Source organism: Sapajus apella, unplaced genomic scaffold (assembly GCF_009761245.1).
Source record: "Sapajus apella isolate SASKATOON/1434 unplaced genomic scaffold, GSC_monkey_1.0 scaffold9, whole genome shotgun sequence".
Lineage (NCBI taxonomy): Eukaryota > Metazoa > Chordata > Mammalia > Primates > Cebidae > Sapajus > Sapajus apella.
Window position 1 is genome coordinate 19,563,347 of NW_022436949.1, and position 27,175 is coordinate 19,590,521.

A 27,175-nucleotide genomic window follows, 5' to 3' on the forward strand; every position below is an offset into this window, starting at 1 on the left:
ACATGCATGTGCATGTGTCTTTTTATAGTAGAATAATTTATATTCCTTTGGGTATATACCCAGTAATGAGATTGCTGGGTCAAATGGTATTTCTGGTTCTAGATCCTTGAGGAATCGACACACTGTCTTCGACAATGGTTGAACTAATTTACATTCCCATCAACATGTAGAAGCATTCCTGCTTCTCCACAGCCTCGCCAGCATCTGTTGTTTCTTGACTTTTTAATAATCGCCATTCTGACTAGTGTGAGATGGTATCGTATCTCACTGTGGTTTTGATTTGCATTTCTCTAATAATCAGTGATGTTGAACTTTTTTTCATGTTTGTTGGCCACATAAATGTCTTCTTTTGGGAAGTGTCTTTTGCCCCCCATTCTCCAATAAAGATGTTTTTACTAAAGCTCCTAAGACCTTCATGTTGGTTTAGATGAAAACCTACTCGAAGACTGATAATGAATTTGACCAGGACTGAGTATAGTGACAGATCTATAGTAGTTACTCAGTTAACCATCTAACGGATTCATTCTGTTTCATTTTGATATGTTACCTTTTATTCTGTCAGCTACTTTGTAAACCTTAACACATTAATGGACTTAAGCAAGTGTTTTGCATTTTGGTACTTAAATTTTTTGTCATTTTTCAACCATAATTTGGGTACAGTGTTTATCGACTGTGTGCCTAAGTTTTCATATCTAGAAATGAAAAAAAAAAAATCTGCCTGAGCACTGTTTTTAGTCCATTTTATGCTGCTGTAACAGGGTACCTGAGACTGGGTAACTTATAATGAACAGATGTTTATTGGCTCACAGTTCTGGAGGCTGGGAAGTCCAATACCTATGTGCTGGCATCTGGCAAGGGCCTTCTCACTGCATTATCATATGACATAAGGCAAGATGGTGGGAGACAGAACAAGGGGGAGCCAAACTCACCCTTTTATAATGACACCAATCCCACCCTTATGGCCTAATCACCATTGTCAGGTGCCACTTCTTAATACTGTTACAATAGCAGTTAAATTTCAACATGAGTTTTGGAGGGCACAAACTTTTAAACCAAGGCACCAACTATAATAAAAGAATAGAAAAGTGTAACATTTTCACTCAGCAGTGATCTCAAAAAGTTTCTACTATTAAGATGTATAACTCCTCCAAAGAAATGCTTTTAAATAAGATTTCCACTTTGCTTATTTTGTTTTTATGTCCTATTCATTAACTTTTCAGTCATCTAGGATAAAGGTAAAACTATCACTCATTGAATAGAAACAAGATAATCTATTGCAACCTTTCTATTTTATGCCATCTTAAAAGCAAAGGCATCACATATGGAAATGAGCAATTTTATGTTGTGTCCAGGAAGACTTTGGAGGTAGAGGTCATAAATTCACTTTTCCTATAAATAAGCTTGTCATATAAAACAGCCTATTTTAATCCTTTGTTGTTCTAACTAGAAAAATATATTTACTTTTATTAGCCAAAAATATTTTTACTTGAAGACAGAAGAAAGAGATGATTGCTTAGTAGCGCCTGCTGAGCTCTTCCAACACCCTTTTTTTCCTCACTATTTATGCTTGGTAAATTTTAAGTTCTGAGGCATTAGGGATGTTTATTCAGGCTGAGATGTACTCCTCGCATTGCCAAACACTGATTTGATACTGTTAGAATTTCAAAGGTTCCTGAAGTTTTTCTCATTCTTCTGACATTTTTCTTACCACTTTTCAGATATAAATTTAGATTTAGCCTATTGGTACTATGAAATTTATCATCTAGTACTAGGAAAATACATTCTACACTGTATGGTAATGTTGTTATAAATGTTTTGTCGTGGGGTTTTCAAGTTTTAGTTGTGAGCTACTGTTGAATAAACTTCTGTGTATTAAATTATCTGCTGCACAAATGACACTATATTGCATATGAACTATGTCTATTTTATTATAATATTAAAACCCTTTTATTTAAATGATTAAGAACTTCTTAAGTTTCTCATTTACATGTTATAATTTAAGTAACGATATCTTTTGGTTTGTCTAAGAAAGTACTGGTTTATGCCTGTTTCTCTGGCATAATTTTTAATAGCACCCTTTTTTATTCTAAAAAGTGCCCCAGGTTAAAAACTACATTATTTGAATCACTCTCTAGTTATAAAAGTAGGATACTCACTTTTCCTTTGCATTTCACATAGTATTGATTTAAGATTCCTTTTCTTGGCCGGGATTGGTGGCTCATGCCTCTGATCCTAACACTTTGGGAGGCCGAGGAGGTCAGGAGATTGAGAACATCCTGGCTACCATGGTGAAACCCCATCTCTACTAAAAATACAGAAAATTAGCTGGGCATGGTGACACATACCTGTAGTCCCAGCTACTCGGGAGGCTAAGGCAGGAGAATCGCTTGAAGCCAGGAAGCGAAAGTTGCAGTGAGCCAAGATTGTACTCCAGCCTGGGTGACAGAGCAAGACCGAAAAAACAAAGATTCCTTTTTTTTTATCTTTCCTCTCAATATGTCTTCCACCCACAACGTAGGGTGGATGGGACATATACATAAACTGTGTGCATATGGAAGATACATAGGGCTGCTGAGAAACAACATGAAAGAATCACGAAAAACACAGTGTTGGAATTTAACATTAAATTTATAAAAGTATTTTAAGGATGGTATATTCAGATTTTTGTATCTTAAAACACTTGTTTGATCTTTCTTTGTTATAATTACATTTGCTTATACACTTAGTTTGGTCTTACTAAAACGAGCTTCATTAGCTTGTAAATGCTACAGATAACTTCTATCAATTCAAGTTTCTCTTTTGAAAAACATTTGAATTCCTGTAATTTGGTCATTTTATTTCTGTTATATCTTCTAATGCATTTAATGTTTAGAAATGGATTACTTATTAGCTATATGAAAGTTACTGTCTTATCTGCAGAAGGAATACATCTAGTATTTTATCAAGTTTATTTTTGAAAGTGCATGTTACATACTGTGAGACATGAAAGCTAATGTATAATATATTCACAATTCTTTCAAGGCCTATTTTGATTTCACATCTATTGGTGCCTTGAGGTGGTCATATAAATCTCAAAATATCAGAATTTCTCAAGGAGAAAACATCTGTGAAGCAACAGAAATTTTAAGAGGCAGCATAGTATGATTCACAGCACAGACTCTGGAGCCAAATTGTTTGGGTGCACATTTGGGCTCCGTAGCATACTTCCTGTATGACTTTAATACTTAACCTCTTTGTGTTTTAGCCTTATCATTTGTAAAATAGAGGTAATGATAAAACTGCTTTGTGGGATTATTGTGACAATTAAATGAGTTATGATATGTAAAGTGCTTAGAATGGCTTCTGGCACATGGTAAACAGTATGCTTTTACTATTATTGTCAGTGGAAGAATACATTCAGTTTATTTCTCTCAGACTTCATATGAAACATGTGAATCGATAACAATAAAGAAAGTCTGTATTTGTTCTAAGGAATTATGCTGCTTTTTGCTACAGTATGCAGGTTGTGGACTACATCTGGAAGGTGTGGTACTTGATAAGGAGATTGGGTTTCTGCAGAAATGTTACCCACAAACACCTATGAGAGGACCTATTGGGAGAAGCCTTAGCTTCTTCTCGCCCATTCCTCAGTTCATTTCAGCTTTCTCTTTCTGAATTGCTTTACCTATCTGTCCTTTAAGGCCCAACTTACATGTCACTTTTAAAAAATGTTTCACTTTATTCACCTACCTCTCTTAACTCCAGTAAATAATCAACTCCTTCTCTTTGTGGACCTAGAATTTTGTTTATGCTTTAGTACTTAACATAGTATCCTCTAATCATACATGAACATGCCTTAGCATAGTACCCTCTAATCATACCTCCTTTCACAAGCCCTGATATTAGCTTGTTCTAGGTTTCATTTTATTCTCTGTGTCTTGTTTTCATTTCTAATGTCTCTTGTTGCAAGAAAGGGAATGGGACTGAAGCTTCTCCATCTACCAGTTAAGCATTCATGATTCATTAGTACTGTAAATGTGATCCACTTGGAATTCTGCTGCAGAAATAACATATAGAATAATGAGGCTATATTTGAGAAATGAAAACTGAAACCAGTTTGTGGTGATTTGCTGACTAAAATATTTAGATCATTTAGAAAAATATATATATATAAATGTTTAATATGGTTTGAGAATTTTATGCTGTCTAAAACATTAATTTTTCATGTTTCAGTTTGTTTGAGAATAGAAAATTTTTGAAGGTTGTTGCAATCAGGATGACATCAGAAAATAACATGTCATTTTGTGATAGCTACTTCAGAATGCACTTTCACTTAGATAACAACCCACAAAAGTAGTTTATTCTCTTTTCAATAAGAGTTACCTATACTCCAACAATTCTAAAAAGTCTATTTTATTTCTGGCTTATAAACTATTTTACTGACAAAGCTCAAAAGGTTGACACGTTTCAAGTTTTAAATTTGTTGTTAATATTGATGGCAGCAGTGGCTCATCTGGAGCAGCTGCTGTAAAGACACCAGGGCTCTACTGAATCAGCAGGAGCCAGAAACAGGCAGAAACCCCGACCCCTTCCTAGTTGGAGGGGCAGGAGCCCTCCCAGGTGCAGCTGCAGCAGCCCAGCCACAGCAGTAGACCCAGGCATTCCTACACTCTCGTGGGCCCAGAGAGCCCCCTTTCCCCTGCAGGCTGAGAAATACCTGCTCCTGCTGCCTGACCTCTTTCCTCTCCCAGCGCACACTCTGATTTCTAAGTAAAGTTGAGGCCAAGTCTGGGCACTTGCAGGTGTGCCTGCTCTTGGGGCAGTGCCGCCACCACAGCTTCCTGCCACCTCAGCCCTTTTTGGACTTTGCACACTGACAAGCACGGGAGGGAGACGTGCCAATGTGGGGAATGAGGACAGCTTAGTACAGGTCTGCAGGCACCTTTTAGAACCAACAGCCTAGGTACCAGGGTATAGCTGGTTGATGGCGCCAGAGGCAGACAGGCTCCTGAGCAGAAAGGGGCAGGTCCCAGTTGAAGCCCCACCTGAAGCCAGGGATAGCCTAGAGCGCAGGAGCTGGGCTGCCAGTTTCACAGACTGGAGTGAGAACTTATGGTGCTTTTGTCTCCCAACCCACCCATGGCCACCTATGGACCAATCAGCTTATACTTTCTCCCCACTGGAGCCCACAAAACCCACCCCACCTCCCCAGACACTCAAGTAGACATCTGGACAATCTGCCTGCTTAGAGAAGCTACCCACTGTGGGTCTCCTCTTAGGCAAGAGCTGAGGAGACATTGGGATCGTCTGCCTGCAGATAAGAGCTAACCAATCTGCATCTCCTGAGAGCTGTACTGTCACTCAATAAAGCACCTCTTTGCCTTACTCTCCAGTTGTCCATGTACCTCATTCTTCCTGGACACAGGACAAGAATTTGGGACCTACTGAATGGTGGGACTGAAAGAGCCGTAACACAAACAGGGATGAAACATGTCTCTCACTCACCACATTGCGACAAGGAGAGAAGTGGGAAGGAGAGAAGAGCTGCACCCCTTCAGAGATCCTAGACCTAGGAGCTGCCCAAACAAGGGCTGTGACATCTCTCTCGGGCTCTGCAATTCCTGGTGTCTCTAAGCTTCGGGGCACCACCGCATTCCCTGGTACCAGCAGTGGAAGCTGCTTACAGTATGCCGGTCCAGTGGCAGTCTCACAGGGAGCCTGGATCTGGCCCTGGAGCTGCCTTTCCCACTACAGCCAGCATGCCTGGCTGTGCACAATGGTTGAATCCCGCACTTGGTCACGTATCCCTTGCTGCTCTGCATCTGGCTTGCCCTGTGCAGGTGTGGGATCTCGGCCAGTAGCTTGAGCCAAGTACAACCTGTGAGGCCGAGTAGGTGGAACAAGCCCAGTAAGCCTGAGTATAACTCGGGCAAAGGTGCCACCGGCCACAACGGTTTCCAGCTAAGTGACACCCCAAGGATCTTGTGACATCATCATCATGCGAAAGGCTAGATTGAGTACTGGTACAGCAAGTATGACTACTAGGCATTTCTATCCAATATTCAATAGATAGATCTATTGAAACTTTATAGGCTTTCATGACTCCCTACTCACATTCTGTATGAATAATAAAAACAAATTATAATTTCCAATCCAGTTTTTCATGAGACATAGCGTGGCATGATGTAAAAAGCACTGACTTTGGGGTAAGAAATAACTGGATTCAAATTATGGCTCTCTTAGACTGTGTGACTTGAGGCTAGCTAAACTTGAGCTCTCTAATCTTCAGTTTACTCAGCTGTAAAGTAAGTTAGAAAATAAACGTAAGGGCTTTGCAGGCATTAAATGAGCAAAATTATTTATGTTACCTTCTTTATGTTGTAACTGCTAGAGAGGGAGATTTATTAAAAAAAAAATTAAGTAAGTGACTATCTGAAAAAAACTTAATGTTGGTATTTTTCTTGATTCAAGGTTTCATCTTGATTAAAAGGCGAACATTTTGATCTTTGGAAGCTCATGCCTAGCTGTATAATCTCCCAATTAGTCGTTGTTATCTTCCAGCTTTTGAACACTCCCTTTACTGACTCTAAATGTATTCTTTCCATTGATTTCAGTTTCTACTGTCCTCAGCACTGTTAAGTAGATTACTTTTCCAATACCCTAGCCTCATACTTCCTTAAGCCCTGCATGAATATTGACCTTCATCTCAGCTCTACTTCATTTAGCCATACTGATTTTCACACCCTTTTTAGCCACCAAAATTCTGCCACTGAAAGTACTATTCTACCTCCAAATCACCATTTTCCAACAGCAGTCTCTAGTCTTCCCATCTTGCTTGTACAACTATTAAACTTTCACTTAATTTGTCATATCTTATCAGGACCTCCAGTTCTTTGTCCCTTCTACTTTCTCCTGTCTGTCAACCTGTGTTCCCTTTCCTTCCTATATAACTGAGACTTCAAGGTCCTTCATTTCAACTATTCTCTTTCCCATACCCCAAACTGCCCTCTTATTTTGAGTCTCCACAAAATATCTTTCACTTAAAATATTTTATGGAACATTTATTAAGCTCCCAAAATCTCAGTTTTCTAGTGGATAATATACGAGTAATTACACCTATCTCATTGGATTCTGGTAAAGAATACATAAATTACTGCATATACAAACAGGTTAGCCTACCCTTTGACCCATGCGGAGAAGGGTAAGGGTAGTGTGACATATAGACCGTATTTGTACCTACACTGGTGTATCCTGCTCTTAGAGACGCTGAACCAAGCCAGGTAGGTTTATATAATGTGCGCTTTGGATCCTCAGCTTCTCAGATGGGTCTTTAAGATTATCAGATACTCCATCTTTGAGAAAGGACATTGATGAATCTTTAAAAGATGGATACTTAGGCATTTGAAATAACTGAAATGCGTGCTATAAATTTTAGAAATCTCCGAGAAGCAAGGGATAATGCTGTGGCTGAAAAGGAACGAACAATGATGGCTGAAAAGGATGCTTTAGAAAAACATGATCAGCTCTTAGACAGGTAAGCATCATGAAAATAGAAATGTTAAAACTCTTCCATTATTGTTGCTGTTACGTTTTCATTTAGAAAATGTAAGGAGAGAATAATTTTCATTTCAATTGAGGTGTAATTTATATGCTTTATATTTATGACATGCAACTATTGTGTATGTTGAAAATGTGGTATAGAACAGTTCAATCACTCCAGAGAGTTTCCTTATTGCCCTTCAGTCCTTCTTAACCACTGCTACTCAAGAGGCACCACTTGCTGGTTTCTATCACTACAGATTAGTTTTGCTTCTCTTAGACTATAAATACTCTGTGTCCAGGTTCTTTATTCCACTTTGTTGTTGTATCGATAATTCATTCCTTATTATTGCTGAGTATTAATATATTTTATTCACCTGTCAGTGGTCATTTTGGTGGTTTCCAGTTTGTTACTATCATGAATAAAGCTGCCATATAATTTTTTGAAAGAGCATTGATTACCAATGCTCTTGGCATTGGTAATCATCAGGTAGATAAATGTTTTACTTTTTAAAAATCTGCCAAAGGTAACACCAAAGCAGTTGTACCATTGTATAGTCCCTAGTTGGTTTGTTTGTTTGTTTGTTTGTTTGTTTGTTTGTTTCAAAATCTGTATGTTCTGAAATATGTGTGTTGGAAGGAAGGTATCAGAGAGAATGATTTATCTTTAATTTATCAATAGAAAACAATATTTATTTTTAATAGCTTTGTTAAAAGGAAAATAACTGATGGGCATTATGGTAAATATTATTACCTCATTAAACATTCTAAATTTTCAACGGTTTGAGTATATAGAGAGTAAAAACCATGGCTACCTTAATTTTTTAACTTTGCATTTTGAAATAATTTTAGAATAGTTGCTAAAACAGTACAGAAAGTTTGTCCATACCCTTCACATACTAATAACTTTTGAAATTAAGTTCAATGGGTCTTTTAATTGTTAAATGAAGATCAGATTAATATGAGGTATAAGCAATACATAAAACTAAAATTTGAGGCAAGTCTTCATATAATTAACCTATTGTAAAAATCTTTTGGAATGACTCAAATTGTGATACTTCTGAATTCACATCAATTTTATAAACTTGGCCTATGGAGGAATTTTAATGAACGTTATGTTGAAGAAGTCATCCCTATAATGTGGAAGTATGTCTTATAATAAACATCATGGTATCGGTCCAGGTACGGTGACTCGTGCCTGTAATCCCAGCACTCTTGGAAGGCTGAGGCAGGTGAATAACTTGAGGCTAGGAGTTTGAGAACAGGTTGGACAATATGGTGAAACCCCGCCTCTACTAAAAATAAAATAATTAGCTGTGTGTGGTGGCGCATGCCTGTGATTCCAGCTACTCAGGAGGCTGAGGCACGAGAATCACTTGACCCAGGAGGCGGAGAGTGCAGTTAGCCAAGGAGGTCATGCCACTGCACTCCAGCCTGGACGACAGAGTGAGACTCTGTCTCAAAAAAAAATTTTTTTAATATATCTAAAAAAAATAAAGATCATGATATATAAATTACCTCCTTTTATTGGAGTGCCTATAAAGCCTTTATGTTTTATATTTTATTACGTGTAATAATGGTTACATGTAATAATGGTTTTCCACTTACAGAACCATATGATGTCTCCTAAAGATTGATTTGATTTTGTGTTGAAGTCAGTTTTTATTATGTAGTTTTAGGGATATATATATTTTTAGGGATGTCTCTAGAATAAGATATATGGGCAAACTAGTAAGGTTTAAAAGACAACATAAGCTATTGACCAGTAAATCAGAACTTATATTTATGACTTGCTAGATACTGTATGGTTTTGTAAAGTTGGAGGGAACAGTAAGTCTGATCATAAAATTGACTAATTTATATTTATTGTAAGCTCTGCAATGTCCTACACTCTCACACCTAAACCTTCTTATCCTACTTGTCCATACATTTGTGGCTGATATTCATCCAAAGGCCATGGGATACTCTAATACCTAAAAGTATCTATTAAATCATTGAGGATTCAATTATTTAATGTTTGTAAATAAACATTGTAAAACTTAGAACAGTGTCTTGCTATGATAATTACTATTATCCTAGAATAATTTGTCCAATTTAGTTTTGTTGTGAAACTTTACTAACTAAATTTTGTTCTTCACAAGTTTATCTTTCCAATGAATTTTTCGCTAGAATATTAGATAAACTGGAAGACCTCATTTTCAAACTGCCAGATAAGAGGAAGCTTGTTTATTCATAGTTCTTTGAAGTCATAGTAAATCCTTGCTTATTCAGAGCCTAATCTTCAGCCAACCTTAAATATTTATGATAGTTTTAAAATCAAGACGGGGAAAAAAATGTGTTTCTAGACACCATTAAAAATAACCCTTGAGCAGCAAATAGAGCTAATGCTCAGGACTGTAAAGGACATTACAGAAACGGAGATTTATGAATGAATGAATGAGAATAATATCTGGGAATGTAAAACTCAAAATAAGCTTGGGCTTTAACAAAATGCTTAAAATAGCTAAAGTTATTTATCTGTTTTTTTTAAGATGTAATATCAATAAGCAAAGGGAAAAATCTCCCTGCTTAGGATTGTAATGTTGTTAAATGACATTTTTAAAAGTAGAATTCTAGATGTACCATCAATTTAATTCAATCCAAATAGAACACCAACAAGACTTTTTTTTAAAAATCAGACAAATAAGGTCTGTGGCTTATATGGAAAAATTAAGAAAGTGCATTTCTAAATAAGGACAATGAATTGTGACAGGCCACTAAATTAGCCAGCTAGGAGAAAAAGAAAATTGAGATCCATACGTCATACTTACAAAAAAGATAAATTTCATATAGGTCAGAGATTTAAATGTAAAACCATTAAAAACCTTAGAAGCCATAGGAGAATGTTTTTATAATCTTGAATTACAAAAGGTCTTTGCAACTCAGGAGTTATAGAAGTAATTGTTAAACTTGACTCCCTACAAATGAAGAGTGTTGGTATGGCATCACTACCATAAGGAGAGTCAAAAAAAAATGCAAATGCAATCTCAGAAAAAATATTTGCAACATCTGTCACAGTCATGTGACTGATTTTCCGTTCTCCAATAAATGAACATTAACTTCATAATAAAACTGTACCTATTCTCAGCCAGGAGCGGTGTCTTACACCTGTAATCCCAGCACTTTGGGAGGCTGAGGCAGGTGGATCCCCTGAGGTCAGGAGTTCAAAACCAGCCTGGCAAACATGGGGAAACTTTGTCTCTAGTAAAATACAAAAAATTAGCCAAGTGTGATGGTGCCCACCTGTAATCCCAGCTACTTGGGAGGTTGAGGCAGATGGGGTTTTGCCATGTTGCCCAGTCTAGTCTCAAACTCATGACCTCAAGTGATCTGCCCGCCTCAGCCTACCAAAGTGCTAGGATTACAGGCATGCCCAGCCACGCATTGCTCTCAATCAAGGAATTTTATTTCCAGTACGTCCTCCTGCAGGTATACTTGCTAGGTTCCAAATACTATATATACTACCTTATTCACTGTAGCATAGTTGACATTTAGGCAATAGTTAAAAGAATTGTAATTCATGAATACACTTACAGAATACCACAATGTAGTTATACAAAAGGAAGTAAGTAGCTCTTTATATCAGGACCAGGAAAAATCTATTAACATTTACTGCTTCTGGAGAAGGAAATCAGGTGTTGGGTGGCTAGTGGACAGATAGAGATTTTGTACCTCATAAATATGGGTACATATTTATGAATCCTCTTTTGTACCTCATACTGAAACTTACAATGTGTTTTTAATTAAATTTATAAACAGTGATTATTAAGAATACTTACATACAAGTTTCAAATCTTAGTTACTGAGAAACTTCAAAAATTATGTTTTTAATACTCCTGGTGAACAATGGGAGTGAGTAAAGGGAGTCAACAAATACCATCTTGTTTTCATAAAGGGGAAGAAGGTAGTGGATTCTTGCAGCTATTAGGGAACATATTAGTAGATTTACATTACATATCATATTTTGATAATTTATAGTTTGATGTAATGATTTGCTGCAATCTTATATAAATTTTAAGCAAATTACTTGACTTTTTAAAACTATAATGTATGTAAATACTTTGATGACCCTTTGTTTTTTTCATTGTCAGGCGTGATGATTCTAACCATTTAGGATTCCTTTGAGGCTTAGATATAATATATTTTAAGTATGCATCATAGATTATGCTCAGTAAGCAGCCATGCTTGCAGTGGTTTTTAAGACTGCTGTTTAAAGAAGCAAGTATCACCGCCAAAAGTTAGGATGGATTCTCTAAGAACAAATCAAAGAAGACTACATTTCCATTTTTTAATATTGCAGGACTAAAGCATGGAAATGAGTTAGGTAGGGAACTGGGGATTTGATAAAGACTTTCCATGACATTCTTTTAAACAAGATAGGGAACTTATGGGGACAATTCAAGGTCAGGTAAATGGATTAGTAACTTTTGAAGGGCCCAAGTGTTGTTAGAGAAACATTAATCAAAAAGTGGGTATATGATGCTCATCTATAATAACCTGCAGTACTGTGTTTCTACATTTTTGTCAGTGATTCAGGAAAAATTAAAACCACATTTAACAAATTTGATACAAAACAGAGAAGAATAACAAATTAATTGAATAATGAAATAAGGATCTAATAGATTTTTTCGGGCAGAATTAATGAGCTGACTGAATGAATTTTAATAGTAATAAATGTAAGATCATGCAACTGAGTCCAGAAAACGTATGGCTTATAGGTTTTTAGGCTTAGATGTGAAATGTGAAAATGACCAGGAAGGTTCCAATATGGAGATGTTATTCTACAGTAATAAAAGTTATACGTAGACTCTAATCTGTAATTACCTTACCTGTAGAACCTGGGCACCCAAGCTTTAAGCCAAAAGGTCTTCAGAGAAATATGACAATAACTGCAAAAAGATTCAAAAGTGCTCTATTAGTGCTAGGCTATAACTACCTACAAATATTTTAAGTGTTCACATATGAAAGAGCTGAATTTCTTACTTGCCAAGACCTAAAGTAGTAGAATTGGGACCACCCCATAACCACTACAAGAAAGAGTAAAGATAGTAGGGCTTTCCAGAATGCCTTAGCATCTAATACATTCTCTATCAGTAGAAGTATTCAGGCATAAGCCAAATTCAGTAGAAATGTGCTTGTGAAGATTGAAGTATCAAGCAGATAACTTGATGCGTTTAAAGCCCCCTTTCATCCTGATGTGACAACAGTGAAAAAGAGTTGATACATTGATTAAGTTACCATGCAAAAGAAATGGTGAACCCAAGCTAATTTTGAGGGTATAATTTAAAAGATTTCTGTAGTTCATTTTTTCCTTTTTTTTTTTTTTTTATTAAAGACATTGTGTATGTGGGAGGGACACAGAGAATCTACTGAAGTTATTTTGAATATAGAGTGCCTATGTTGCCTATGTGTTTAAACTCATATATTTTAGGAATATTGTATATATTTTGTATATAGTGAAACTTTAAGGAAAAATATTCTATTTTTCAGAGGTTAAATTTTTAATATTCAAATATGTGATTCTGGCTTCCTTTGTAACAAAATCAGAATAAACAAATGTGTTTTAATCTTTATGTGGAATGTGATTTCCGTGAATCGCGCTTGAGTAAAGCCTCTGACATGCCTATACGTAATTTTTCTAGTCAGGTATAATTAGTCTCATCTTTTTCATTTATGTTATAAGTTTTTGTTTATCAAATGCCACATTTTTATGATTAACTTATGTTATTATAAAGAAAAATGTATGGAAATGGTGTGCCATTTTTCAAATGAATTAAAATGGCATTTTACTCAAAGACTTTACTTTTCTACAAAGGACAGGACTTTTCTCAAGTAAATAAAAGACCCCATGTATGTCCCAATTCAAGCTCAATAATTTATTAGTTAACAAATGCCCAGTTTTCATGCACATGAACAGTTATTACATCATGTACTGTTGCTTGCATGCACTCCTGAGATTCTCGCTGCCAAAAAGAGGAAATTTTAAAATTCAGTGTAACTAGTAGAATAAATTGAATACACTGTTACATTTGTTAGCTACTGTCTAGAATCCTATATTTTGGATCTAAAATGTAAGCTTGCAAGTCAAAATTAATTTTAATAGTAAACTTTTTTCAGTTATGATTTATTTTATTTGAAAATATATATATTCTATGCCAGGTGCAGTGGCTCACACCTGTAATCCAAGCACTTTGGGAGGCCAAGGTGAAAGGATTACTTGAGCCCAGGCATTTCAGACCAGCCTGCAACATAGTGAAACCTCATCTCTACAAAAAAAAAAAAAAAATGTAATCATTATTATATATGAGAGTGTGTGTGTGTGTGTGTGTGTGTGTGTGTGTATTCTGTATTTTAAAATAATTTTCAGTCTAAGTATTTTAAAATGAATACTGTTTGAAATTTTGTTTTCAATCCCAACTTCTCTGGTAATGGTAGGATTTTTGTCCTCATTTTATATTAGTAGAAGGCCAAAGTAAGAAGGCATGGAAAATCAGGTGAGCAGAGTAACTGACTTTTATGTCATACTGGGCTAGTTTAAAGCTTGATAAAGAAACTAGCAGTCCTAAATTTCCATTCAGTGCTTTTTTTTTTTTTTCATATTTCTATATACTTTTATCTTCTATATTTTAATCTGCTACCAGACTGAAGTGCAGTGGTGTGATCTCAGCTCACTGCAGCCTCCACCTCCCAGGGTTCAAGCAGTTCTCATGCTTCAGCCTACCGAGTAGCTGGGACTACAGGTGTTTGTCACCACGCCCGGCTAATTTTTGTATTTTTAGTAGGTATGGGATTTTGCCATGTTGGCCAGGCTTGTCTAGAACTCCTGGCCTCGAGTGATCTGTCCACCTCAGCCTCCCAAAGTACTGGGATTACAGGCGTGAGCCACAGCACCTGGCCCTGCTACTGCCTTCTTCAACAGATAAGGAAATGTTTGTCATCTGCAAGATAAATTTAATGGAATGAAAGATACTGAGATTTGAAATGAAAGCTATAGTATCATTCAAGCTTTTATTACTTAATAAAAAGCTCTAATAATTTTACTCATATTACCTCTAATTCTCATAGTTATACAAAATAACTTACATCATCATTTTTTGAATGCAGAAATTCCTCTCATTCTCCCCTCCCCCAGAATTTTTTCATGGCTTTTAAAGCCACTGTTCCATTTGACATATATTCATTTGGACAAGTTTATATTAATATCTCAAGCTGGACTCATTGCTTCCTAACTTATCATGAGTGGTTCTTTTCCTTTCCCAGTACAGGCTTGAAAAATAGTAATATAGTAGACATGAAAGCATTAAGAAATATAGTTCTGAGTAAAAATATCTGTTCCTTTCCGTCTGAACAGAAGACTCTAGAAGAAAGTGTTAAGAAACTCCCATAGTAAGATCACAGTGTATAGATTTTATTTTTATGTCAACTCTCATCTATCTTCCTTTTTCTTTTTTAGGTATTAGTCTAATCTTAAATGCCCGTCCTACCAGTAATAATGGCCCTGGGAAACCTTTAACTGTTCATGGGCAACCAGTAAGTGGGCACTGGCTCTAAAGTATACAGCTTGAATATTTTTGAGCAGCAAGTCAAAATACCCACACAGAACAATTTAATACTGCTTGCTTTCTGTCAGTCTTCTTTAAAAAGAAGGACTGGGGAGGATTTGTGTCAGAAAATACTTACTCTCTATTGGGAGAATTAATGATGGATGCCAGTGTTGTTAACCTGAAATTCCGTGGTATAGAACATCTTTATACAGAAATAGACTACAATTATCGGCACATTTTGTTGTATAAATAGAATGACTGGTATGGGAAAATGCTGTTTTCTACTGATGCAAACTTCTTCTCAATTCTGAATAACTGAATGGCTGTCACTCTTGGGATGAATTTGCTTTATACCTTGTAAAATCAAGGCTGTTTCTCACAATTCTGCCTTGGTCTGTATTTTTTTAACTTCCTTTTTAAAATAATTTTATATGTGCATAGAAGTTCTAAGAATGGTACAAAGAACCCTTCCATATCTTTTATCCCTATTCACCCCTTTTTAACATTTTGCTACATTGATCATTTTTCTTTTTCTATCCTTCCCTCTTCCTTTTTCTCCTCTTCCTCCCTCCCTCCCTAGACACACACACACACACACTCAGAGTTTTTTTCTGAATAGTTTAAGAATAGGTCAAATATGAACCTTTAAGCCTTCAAAATGTATTTCTTAAGAATAAGAATGTGGTGTTTGAGACCAGCCTGACCAACATGAAGAAATCCTGTCTCTACTAAAAATACAAAAAAAATTAGCCAGTTGTGGTGCTGCATGCCTGTAATCCCCCAGCTACTCGGGAGGCTGAGTCAGGAGCATCACTGGAACCTGGGAGGCAGAAGTTGTGGTGAGCCAGGATCACGCCATTGCACTCCAGCCTGGGCAACAAGAGCAAAACACTGTCTTAAAAAAAAGAGTTCTGTTATTAAGTGTACTATACCTTTAACATTCAAGATAACATTGATAGCATTACTTTTGTCTATTTTTGTCAGTTGTTCCAAACATGCCTTTTTTTTTTTCTTTTTTTGAGACAGAGTGTCACTGTCACCCAGGCTAGAGTGTAGTGGTATGATCTTGGCTCACTGTAGCCTCCACCTTCCAGGTTCAAGTGATTCTCCTGCCTTAGCCACCTGAGTAGCTGGGATTACAGGCCCTGCCACCATGCCCAGCTAATTTTTTTTGTATTTTTTTTTAGTAGAGATGGTTTTACCATATTGGCCAGGCTGGTTTCAAACTCCTGATCTCAAGTGATCTGCCTGCCTTGGCCTCCCAAATGACTAGGATTATAGGCGTGAGCCACCATGCCCAGCCCCAAATATGTCTTTTTATAACAGTTCCCCCCCACCCCCCCCCCCGGGACCCTGCCCAGAATCATGCATTCCTTTAATTATCAGGCCTCTTCAGTTGCCTTAGACTTTTAACAGTTTTTTACTTTTTCTTTTTTACTTTGTTCTTATGACATTAGGTCCTTTTTCCTTTAATTTTATGTATATTCTCCTTCCAGGATTTCATCTTTTGCTCATCTTCAACTGTTAACTGAAGGAAATTACCAACAATGTCTTAAAACACAAACCATGCCTTTTCTTGTGTCTTGTGAACTTGGATTTCAAGCTGCATGACTGACATTTTTACCTGGATGTTTTTCTGAAGTTTAAACTCAGCATTTCTGAAGCAAACTCAATATCTTTCCACATTCACCCCTCTTCTTCAGTTTCTGTTAAGGCAAACAAAAATTTGGTTCACATCTATATTCACATCTCTAAGTTATACTACTACCATTTTAAAGCCATTTCTGTTTGAACCTTCAGAATAATAATGCTTTCCCCCCTTCTCCTGTGTTTAATCACTCATCAAATTTCACGCATTTTACCCCTGTAGTATCTCTGAAATCCTCTTCAATCCTGTGGCCATCATCCCGAATCAGCTTCTTATTGCTTCTTGACTGGTGTCATGTTGTAATTATATACAATAACCTCTTAATTGGTTGCTCTGTCTCCCCCACTGAGTTAATCCTTTTACCCACATCTCTTCTTTCTTTCATAGTTTTACATTCTAACATCATAATTTGCACAGGAATTTGAATAAGAAAGTTGCTGATTCATAACTACTTTTTTTCTCACCCTTCTCCTTTTTATTCAGCCAATAAATATCTACATCTACCATGTGTAAGACACTAAGATAAGCCTCTAAGATAATGTATCCTAAGGTATAAATTAGTAAATAAACTAGAGATGGCTCCTGCTGAGAAACAATTAAGGGAAACAGAAAATGAACAGTTAAATGTAGAATTCTTAAATTATCATTATATATTTTGAGATTGCTCTGAACTAGGCTGTGTACAGAAGAATAATGGCTGAAGCAGGGTATACTGTGATAGGGTAGCCATGAAAGGCCTCCCTGACACTTAAGCTAAGTCATTTGTCTCTGATTTCCAAGTACATCGCATCATTTTTCTCCTCTTAACCTCAGGTGCCACTGCTTTAGTCAAGCCTTTATTTTCTCTTGCCTGAAATGTTACAGTAGTCTTTGAACTATCTCCCTGGTTTTCGTTTAGTCCCCTCTACTTTCATCACTCATTCTTCAAGGTTAACTGAGAACTCGGATCATGTTATTCAACAGTATGACATCCAGGCTGCACAGCTTAGCATTTAGGGTCATTCACAATACATTCTGCCTGTCTTTCCGGACTCAGATCTTTCTTTTTGATTCTCCTTATATACTCCACACAAATTGATCTTCCACAGTTCTCTGTGTGTATGGTGCCTTCTCTTCACTAAGTCACATGATTTTGTTGTCGAGGTTGCTGTTGTTTGGCTAGGAATTACCTTTTTTCTTCCCTTGCTCACATATCTTACCATTTATCTGTTAGGTAGATGCCCATTTTTTTTTATTAAGACTGAACTTAATGTTTTCTGTGAAATCTTAACTTCCCTTCAAAAGTATTTAAGGCTCTTCATTACATTTCTAGCATTGTAATATAATTTTGTGTTTATTGGTTCTTTGAGGTTGGAAACTCTGTCTTACCCAACTTTATTTCTTTAGAAAGGCGTTTACTCAGTGTCTTTTGATGTAAGTCTCAGTAAACATGTATCCATTTTAACTCACTAGGATACTTAATCTCAAATCTTGACTTAGAGTTTTCCCCTCTAAAGGCAGTCTGAATGCTGAGAAGAGTACCCAGGTTGTTAGACTCTTCATTTCACTACACCTGTGGTTCACAAATCCAGATCAATTTTAATCAGCTAGAGATGTTTTTTGTTTGTTTCAGAAGACATATTCGTTTGTCTTCTTCCACTCCTAGTAAATAAGGATCTCTGTAGAGGAGACCCAGGAATTTATACTTACAAAGCTCTCCAGGTAATCCTGGTGTATTCTTTCCTCATATATGCCTTTGGGAAGTACTATACAAAAGTATAGTACTTAGTAAACTGTAAATAACTTTGTAAAGAAACACTTTGTAAACGGTAAGTAATAGTATAATTAGAGTACTACTATCTGTACTATTAATATAGTTATTTATACTATTAATATAGTTATTGCTATCTGTGCTGTTAACATATTAATATAGATATAGTTATTACTATCTGCACTATTAATAGAGATAACTATTACTATGTATACTATTAATATAATAGTTATTATTGTCTATCACTGTGTCCTTCCTTGGTCCCTCACCAGCAGTCTCTAAGACAAAGTAAACTTCTCTAAAGCAAATGCTCTAGTACCCTGAGGTTTGAAAGAACTTTAGGAAGTGATTACAGGAAAAATGTTGGTTTTCCTTTTCAAATGTTGTTAGTAGAACAAGTGCCAGAACTCTGGCAAATGTCTTTATTCCCTGAAATGTTGAAGAGGAAGAATTACAGAAATTATATACCAGTAAGCTTGAATAGATCCCACCATGAACATTCTACAACAGAGTTTTAAACAAATAACATTGAGAAAAGGAAATGGTAAAAACCAAAAGCCACCATTAGCTAACTGTTGTCTTGACAAACTACTTTTTACCTTTTTTTTTATTTTGAGCTATTTACTAGAAGCTCCGGAAGAGAATGCCACTTACGGAAGAGATATCAATTTAAGCAAAATGTTTTATCAAGCTTAAAAATATTTGTAGATACATGGAAAATAGGAAATAACATTATTATTAAAGCAGATTAAATATCAATTTCCAAAGAATGTTGACTAGTAAATCAACTTAAAGGGGCTGTACTCATTAAATGTTTTCAAGTTTTTTAACTTAATTTTCAATCAGTCAGTGGTTAAATTACATAGGTTAAAACTAGACTGCGCAGTGAACCAAGCACATAGTAAAGGTAGTTCTTTTCAATTGTCACACTTTAAACAAACCTCCATTTAGTTATAAATTCAATAAAGTGAATATCATGTACCTGTCAGTACCCCATTTTGAGATCTCTCTTCCAATTCCTCAGGTATAGTAGAAGAATAACAGTAACTTAGCTGACTTTTATATAAAATTATACACTAGGAAACTCTGACCTACGATTTAAAGAGAAATTTAACACTGAAATGTTTTGTTCAGTTGATGGAGGACTTCTTAAAGTGAAGATGAAACTCATGCCCATATTATATGGACAAAAATAAAATAGAGAAGAAATTTTGATTCCCTCTGGAAATAAGGAAGATCCCAATTTGATATCATAAATTTCAAGGAATATTTGTCAGATTCAGTGTAACAAGTTCCAAAATGAATATGTGGCAGGAGAACTCTGCAATTTGGCATAGTACAGTGGAGTAGATTGCAAATTCAATGATAAAATAAATTATTGTGGGGGAGTCAGAAAAGACCAATATGGGACACAAATAAGCTTTTTTTTTTTTTTTTTAATGAAGGGGGATAGCAGGGGTAATATAAAAGCTACAAAAGTTAAAGAAAACATTTTGAAAGATTTATTCTAGAATTGTAAAATGATTTTAGATTATAACCTATTCACAACTAAGCAAATTTAAGCAAGCACAGCAATCTTTGAAGCCAAAAATATGGCAATAGAATAAGATGGCAAAAACTGATGAGAGAAACTATCTGTGAAAATGATAGTAAATAAATAAAAAGAAATGAAAGAGAAATAGTGTTTAGGGTCAGGAGAATTTCAGAAAACCATTTTGGTAATTTGAGGCTGGAGGTTTATAAAGTAGAAAAAAGAATAAATTTATAAAAACAATTAGAGAGTGATGTGGAGGACAGACAGTATATATTCACCTTCAGTGTGCCAAGGGAAGAAAACAACAAAATGGAACAAGAAAAAACATTTAGGGATATAATAGAAGAAACCGTTTTCTGAAGTAAGGAATCCGCAGTTTAGAAGAAATCACATTCTGGGGAGTACGAAGTGGTTGGGAAATAGCAACATCATAAATCTAAGTGAAGTTACAGAACACGAATGTTAAAGGAATAATATTAGAAGCATCTCAGCTAAATAAGTCATATTTTTTTTTTTTTTTTTTTTTTTGAGACGGAGTTTCACTCATGTTACCCAGGCTGGAGTGCAATGGCACGATCTCGGCTCACCGCAACCTCCGCCTCCTGGGTTCAGGCAATTCTCCTGCCTCAGCCTCCTGAGTAGCTGGGATTACAGGCACACGCCACCATGCCCAGCTAATTTTTTGTAGTTTTAGTAGAGACGGGGTTTCACCATGTTGACCAGGATGGTCTCGATCTCTTGACCTCGTGATCCACCCGCCTCGGCCTCCCAAAGTGCTGGGATTACAGGCGTGAGCCACCGCGCCCGGCTTAAATAAGTCATTTACTAAGGAAAAAAATAAGTCTAAGCTTCATGCAGTGACTTACCTAAAGACCCAACTACTTGGGAGGCTGAGGAGATCGCTGAAGTCCAGGAGTTGAGGACCAGCCTTGAAAATATAGTGAGATGCCCCCCTCAAATAAGTAAATTGATTAATCTGATTGAGCTCAAGGTTTTATTCCATAATAATATTTTATTTATTCATTTAGCAATAATATATTAACCGCCAAGCACCAGTTTCAGGCACTAGGATTAGGGTTTAAGATGAAAGACTCTCTGTCTTAACAGAATTGTGTTTCTGTGATGTAAACCAGAAAATACACAAATAACTAAATAATTTTTAGAGAGTAGCAGTTATTTGAAATACATGAAATAGAATATGATTCAGGGAAGTTTGCAGTCTGAAAGATGAGAAGGAATCAGTCATGTAGGGTCCCATGAAACATATTACCCATATGGCCTTCCTGAAAAACCTACTGGACATTGTAACTTCACCAAAGAAGGAAAGAATCAAAGAACTAATGGATTGAGTTGTCAAGGTAAAGAAATAGCAGTGAACATTTAGTGTAAAATGTAATCTTAATGACCATTGTCATTTTGGTTATAAAACATTGTAATCATAATTGTTAACAAGAAATTATAACATAAAAATAGTAATAGAAGTAGAGGTAAAATAGCAGAAACTTCCAACCAAAATTGATGGTAAGAGAAACTATATATGCAATATATATACTGTTCTCACATTTCATGAAAGAATCAATAGTTTTATGAAGAAGTCTGTGTTTTAGCATATCACTTAAAACTATAAATGGAACAGACTATATATTTTGCATACTACCAGAGGAGGGCAATAAAAAGCAATCACAGGCTATATAACAAAGGACAGATAGCAAAGCAAACAGCAAAGAAGTAAAAAACAAGAGACCGTAAATTAAGATAGAAGAAGACTGAACACATATTTTCTAACAGCAGTTGTAAATGTGACAAATTCACCATGTATATAGGAAAATAAATACAGTTTGTGTCAAAAATAAAACTTTTTTCCACATTAATAAGTGACTCCGGATTTTTAAAGATGAAAAAAGGCAAAATAATAGATTAAAACTATTCTAAAATAATTTATTAAAGATTGTCTTAAAATAATAATTCAGAACCTTGAGGATCCCTGTGTATACAATAAAGATATGCTTAAGAACCTTTATGTGTCAAAATTCCGGGACAGAAAGTGCTTATTGTTCCATTCTGGGTTTCATGCCCAGCCCAGGCAGCTCAACTGTTGCCAGAGGCAATGATCACATTTTAAAAACATGGTTTAGGGGTATGTATACTGTCCAGATAAAGTTCTAAATAAAGGGCATGCTGAACAGATAATTCAGTTAATTGATTACTGTAGTTCCTGCTTTAAAACACAATTAATGAAGCAAAGAAACTAAACTCAGAAAATATAAACAAGTTGGAATCATGTTGTTAATTCATAAGCACTTATTAACTAAATCCAGCTTAAGGCCACATTAAAGTTACAATTATGGATATATATTTAAGTGTGTGACTCATAAATTAGTTTAAAAATCAGGTTCATTCATCTTATAGACCTTGTTTGAGAGAGTAAGGGGATGAGGTATTGCATGGTCTTTTCTAAGTTTAGCCAGCTGCCTCCCAAATGTGTAATTTGGGGTTACTCGAAAGAGTAGACTGAATCAATACAAATATGTAAGTGGTACTAGAAAAAGAACACAAGTACGTGTTCTTCTGATTACCCATCAATAGCATCAAAAGGAAATGATGTGGATGAAGGAAACAGATTGTATGTGTGCACATTTTTTAGGATGTTTCTTAGAAATCTAGAATCCTAGTTGGTTATTATGCTTGTGAACTGAAAACCAGAAAAAGTAAAAGAGTGAGTTGTGTGTGTGCTCATGTGTATGTATGTGTGTGTGTTCATACAGCTTTCTTTATAGGCTGCTGCTCTGTTGCTTTTGGGGGAAAATTTTCATAGATTTACATTTGGTAAATATACCCACATCCAAAAAAAGATGTATGAAAAATTGGAATGCCAGCTAACTAAATCAACTCATAAAAACTAAAGTTAAGGGTAAGATTATTTTCCACGATTATTTTAAAATATGATGTTTACTGGAAGGAAAGTCCAGAGAATTACCACAGATGAAATGTTAGTATATTTCTCCCACTTGTAAATGAGCTCTTATTTCCTACAGTGTATATTCTGGTCCACAATGAGTCATTTTCAACATGTTTCAGTTTAACTTCTAATACATTTTTAAACTTGGCAGGCATATTTAGATGAACATTACTTCTAGTTTTAGAGACTGCTTCTAAATTATCCTTCAGTCTTGCAGTCATCATGAAAAGTTCTTTCAGTAATAGGAAACAGGATTGATTGGAAGTATATGTTTTGGAGGAGCAAAAAAATGGTTACCATTTTTAAATTTTGTTACTACATAAAACCTCTTCACATTATCTTAAAAAGTTGTAGTTGTGAGGTCCTTTTATGGATAGAAGATACTTTAGAGAAGAGAATATATGATGTATCCTAGACAATAAAGTTAATATTCATTAAAATTTTATTATGCCTAATACTGTTTAACTGTTCTATACATATTAACTATTTTAATGCCTGTGTCATAGGCAGTAGTGTGTCTTCTGTAAGGCATTCAGGCTTTATTTCCATTAGAAAACAAGGAGCCCAGCGCAGTTCTGGGCATATAACTAAAACTTCGTGAGTGTTTGTAAAAACTAATGATTGTATAGAGAATTTTACATATTGCCAACTCTGAATAAGTATTTAATAATTACCTTGTATAAATTTATGCAATTCTATGAATCTTCTGGCTGATTTAAGTGACCAAACTGTTACATTTTAAATGTTCTTGATTTTTGTTACTATAATTTTTATACTATGCCTTATTATTTTTGACACTTTAAAAGTTCATAAAAACTTAGTTCCAAAATGCTTAAAGATCACTGTAAACATTGCATTCATTTTGCAAATGAGGAAACAAGGCTGAAGAGATAATACAACTTGTCAGTTATACTATTATTAGGAACAGAGCCATAATTAGACATCTGTTCTCTTCGTTCCCATTCCAGTTGTTCTTTCTGCCACGCCATTGTTATACTTAGTAAACAGTATATGAACCGTAATATGTATGAAGTTGAACATCAATAGGTACATTTTTGTTCTCAAATATACATATCAAAAACCACAAATTTAAAACTGTACTGTATTAATTTCATAGGATTGCAATGATAAATTGCCAAACTTGGTGGCAAAACAACAGAAATTTATTATCCATTCTAGAGGCCAGAACTCGGAAACAAAGGTGTTGACTTGACTTTACTGTCTCCTAAGGCTTTAGGGATGATTGTTTCCTTGCTTCTTCCAGCTTCTGGGGACTTCCAGGCATTCCTTGGCTTCCTTAGCTTGTAACCACTCTAGTGTCTGCCTGTGTCTTCGTATGACTTTCTCCTCTGTGTGCGTCTTATATGGATACATCTGATTACATTTATGGCCCAGTCAGATAATTCAGGCCAGGTCTCTCTTCTCAAGATGCTTAACTTAATCATATCTGCAAAGACCCTTTTTCCAAATAAGGTAATATTCACAGCTTCTGAGAGTTAGGACATGGAATTCTCTTTTTTGGTGGGATTGGGGGCACCATTCAACCTACCACATACACCTTTTAATTCATATGAATTATATTTATGTGGATTCTTCAGTAAGGATAACATTTTATTTTGAAATTATTCAAATAGAATTTTATAAGGTATCAGCTAATTTTAGTAGTTACAGAAATTCTATGATATTTCTATGGACTTTCTTTTCAAGCTACTAATGTGCCATTTGGCAAACTGTTAGCTGTTGAACAAAATCATACCTTAGAGATTCTAGACTCTCCCATATGATTTGTGACATATATTTATTATGACTTAAAAGGCATCCTGTGTGACTTTTAATAACATTCTTTAAGAACATCATGACAGTGACATTAGGGTTAAAGAAACAGAGTAGCTATACATTTTTAACAGAACACAGTGTAAAAATATAACATTTAGACAAGCTATATTAGCTTCATTTAGGTCATTTACTTGCTAGCAATTAAGTTTTGCCCTACTGTATTTGAGATCCTTTAAATTTTGGATGCTCTCATAATGACTATTTCATATTTTATTTTTGTTCCTTATTTTTTTCATTCATGTTGTTCCTGGTTTTAATAAATGTTTATGCATGATGTGTATATTTGTATTATGTATACCAGATGTATGATCATTTAGTTTCTGCTTCTGTAGAAATTATTACTAGATGTGAGGATACTCTGAATTCATTTTAGCCATTAAAAGTGTATTACTGTAAATGAAAGGAGAAAGAATGAACATGTTATATAAGTCTGTGCTTCATGCAGTTATCAATATAGTTTGGGTCTGTGTCCTCACCCAAATCTCATCTTGTAGCTCCCATAATTCCCATGTGTTGTGGGAGGGGCTGAGTGGGAAATAACTGAATCATTGAGGCAAGTCTTTCCCATGCTGTTCTTGTGATAGTGAATAAGTCTAGCAAGATCTGATGGTTTTAAAAATGGGAATTTCCCCGCACAAGCTCTTTCTCTTTGCCTGCCACCATCCACAAGAGATGTGACTTGCTCCTCCATGCCTTCCCAAGGAGGCCTCCCCAGCCATGTAGAATTGTGAGTCCATTAAACCTCTTTTTTTGTAAATTGCCCAGTCTCGGGTATGCCTTTATCAGCAGCATGAAAATGGACTAATGTAGTTATTAATGGAATTAAATGAAATTCATTAGTTAATTCTAAGTATTCAACAAATGTTAGCTATTATTATTATCATCATCTAATTAGTTGATTTTTAAAGTAAAATGTGTCAGTGTTCTCTTTTTAGTACCATAAAGGTAGAGGAGTCTCTGACTAGATCTGGTAACAAATATTTCATGCAGATGAGTAAACTTCACTACTACAATGAGCTCCCTAAAGAAAGAGTCCCCTTTCCTCAACTTACTATATATTCTGATTGTTAGCAACTCCTACCATTGTTATTTTTCTTGGATCTTTTTGTAAATTATGAAAAAATAAACATATCCCTGTGTTTTAAAATTGATATGTTTTTTAAAACTCCAAGGCAGTGTGTTTTCATTTCACAAATGGAAAGTGTGTCTATATTATTTGTAAAAAATAGAAAATGAGTTCATGCATCTTCAAATAGCAAAGCTTAAATGACAGTCGCATATCTATTAATAGAATTCAAATGTTTTCTCTTAATTCACTTGGACCCCAAATATGAATTTTTCTTCATGAGATTATTCATAAATTCTCTGCATGTAATAATGCCTATGATTTCTAAAATTGTTTTTGTCTAAAATCATGAAGATGGCAGATGCCCAAAATAATACGTCTCTGGGCTGTGCATGGTGGGTCACTCCTGTAATCCCAACACTTTAGGAGGCTGAGGCAGGAGGATTACTGGAGGCCAGGAGTTCAGGTTCAGCCTGGGCAACAAAGTGAGACCCCATCTCTATACAAAAATTAAAAAATTAATCACACACAGTGGCACGTGCCTGTAATCCCAGCTACTCAGGAGGCTGAGGTGGAAGGATCCCTTGAGCGTCAGAGTTTGAGGCTACACTGAGCTAAGATGGTGCCACTATGCCCCTGCCTGAGCAACAGAGCAAAACCCTGTCTCTCTTTAAAAAAAATAAATAAAAAGATTCTCGTTGCCTTCAGGCAAGAATGCACTTTGTTCATTCTAGTCAGATAGGCTGTCAGTATGCAAACCTGTTAAAGAACTTACATACCTATAAAGGAACTCTCATACCCATAAATGACAATGAAATGTTAGCTTTGAAATAGTTTATAGAAGTAGTTTACAGGAAAGTCAAGGTATGATAAATAGCCTGTCATTTATAAGAATGGAATGTTCTGTATGTTGATGCAACAGAACATGTCTATTCTTATGTGTCATGTTTTGCCATTGTTTAAACTGTACATTTGATCCAGAAGTAAGTCAATAGATACTTCATCTTGGTATCCAGTATAACCAATATCACTTCTTCATTATAGAAACAACCTTTTCCATGGCCAGGTGCAGTGGCTTGTTCCTGTAATTCCAGCACTTTGGGAGGCCACAGTGGGAGGATCACTAGAGGCTAGGAGTTCGATATCTGGCTAGGCAACAGTGAGACGCCAGCTCTACCCCAAAAAAAAAAAAAAATTTTATAGAAGAAACGATTACTTCCCCATTATTTTCTGTACCCTAACTAAATATTAAGCATTTTACTTGTAAGAAAGTCATTTGCT

General features: G+C 35.5%; 1 protein-coding gene across 3 annotated transcripts in view; it reads left to right on the forward strand.

Annotated features, from left to right (window-relative positions):
- PIBF1 (progesterone immunomodulatory binding factor 1) overlaps positions 1-27,175 on the forward strand; it is a 228,488-nt gene that overhangs the window by 55,031 nt on the left and 146,282 nt on the right. For all 3 annotated transcript variants that reach the window (XM_032277352.1, XM_032277355.1, XM_032277353.1), the window contains exon 10: positions 7,415-7,513. In XM_032277352.1, the coding sequence (XP_032133243.1) occupies positions 7,415-7,513 (99 nt within the window). The remainder of the gene's footprint in view (positions 1-7,414; positions 7,514-27,175) is intronic.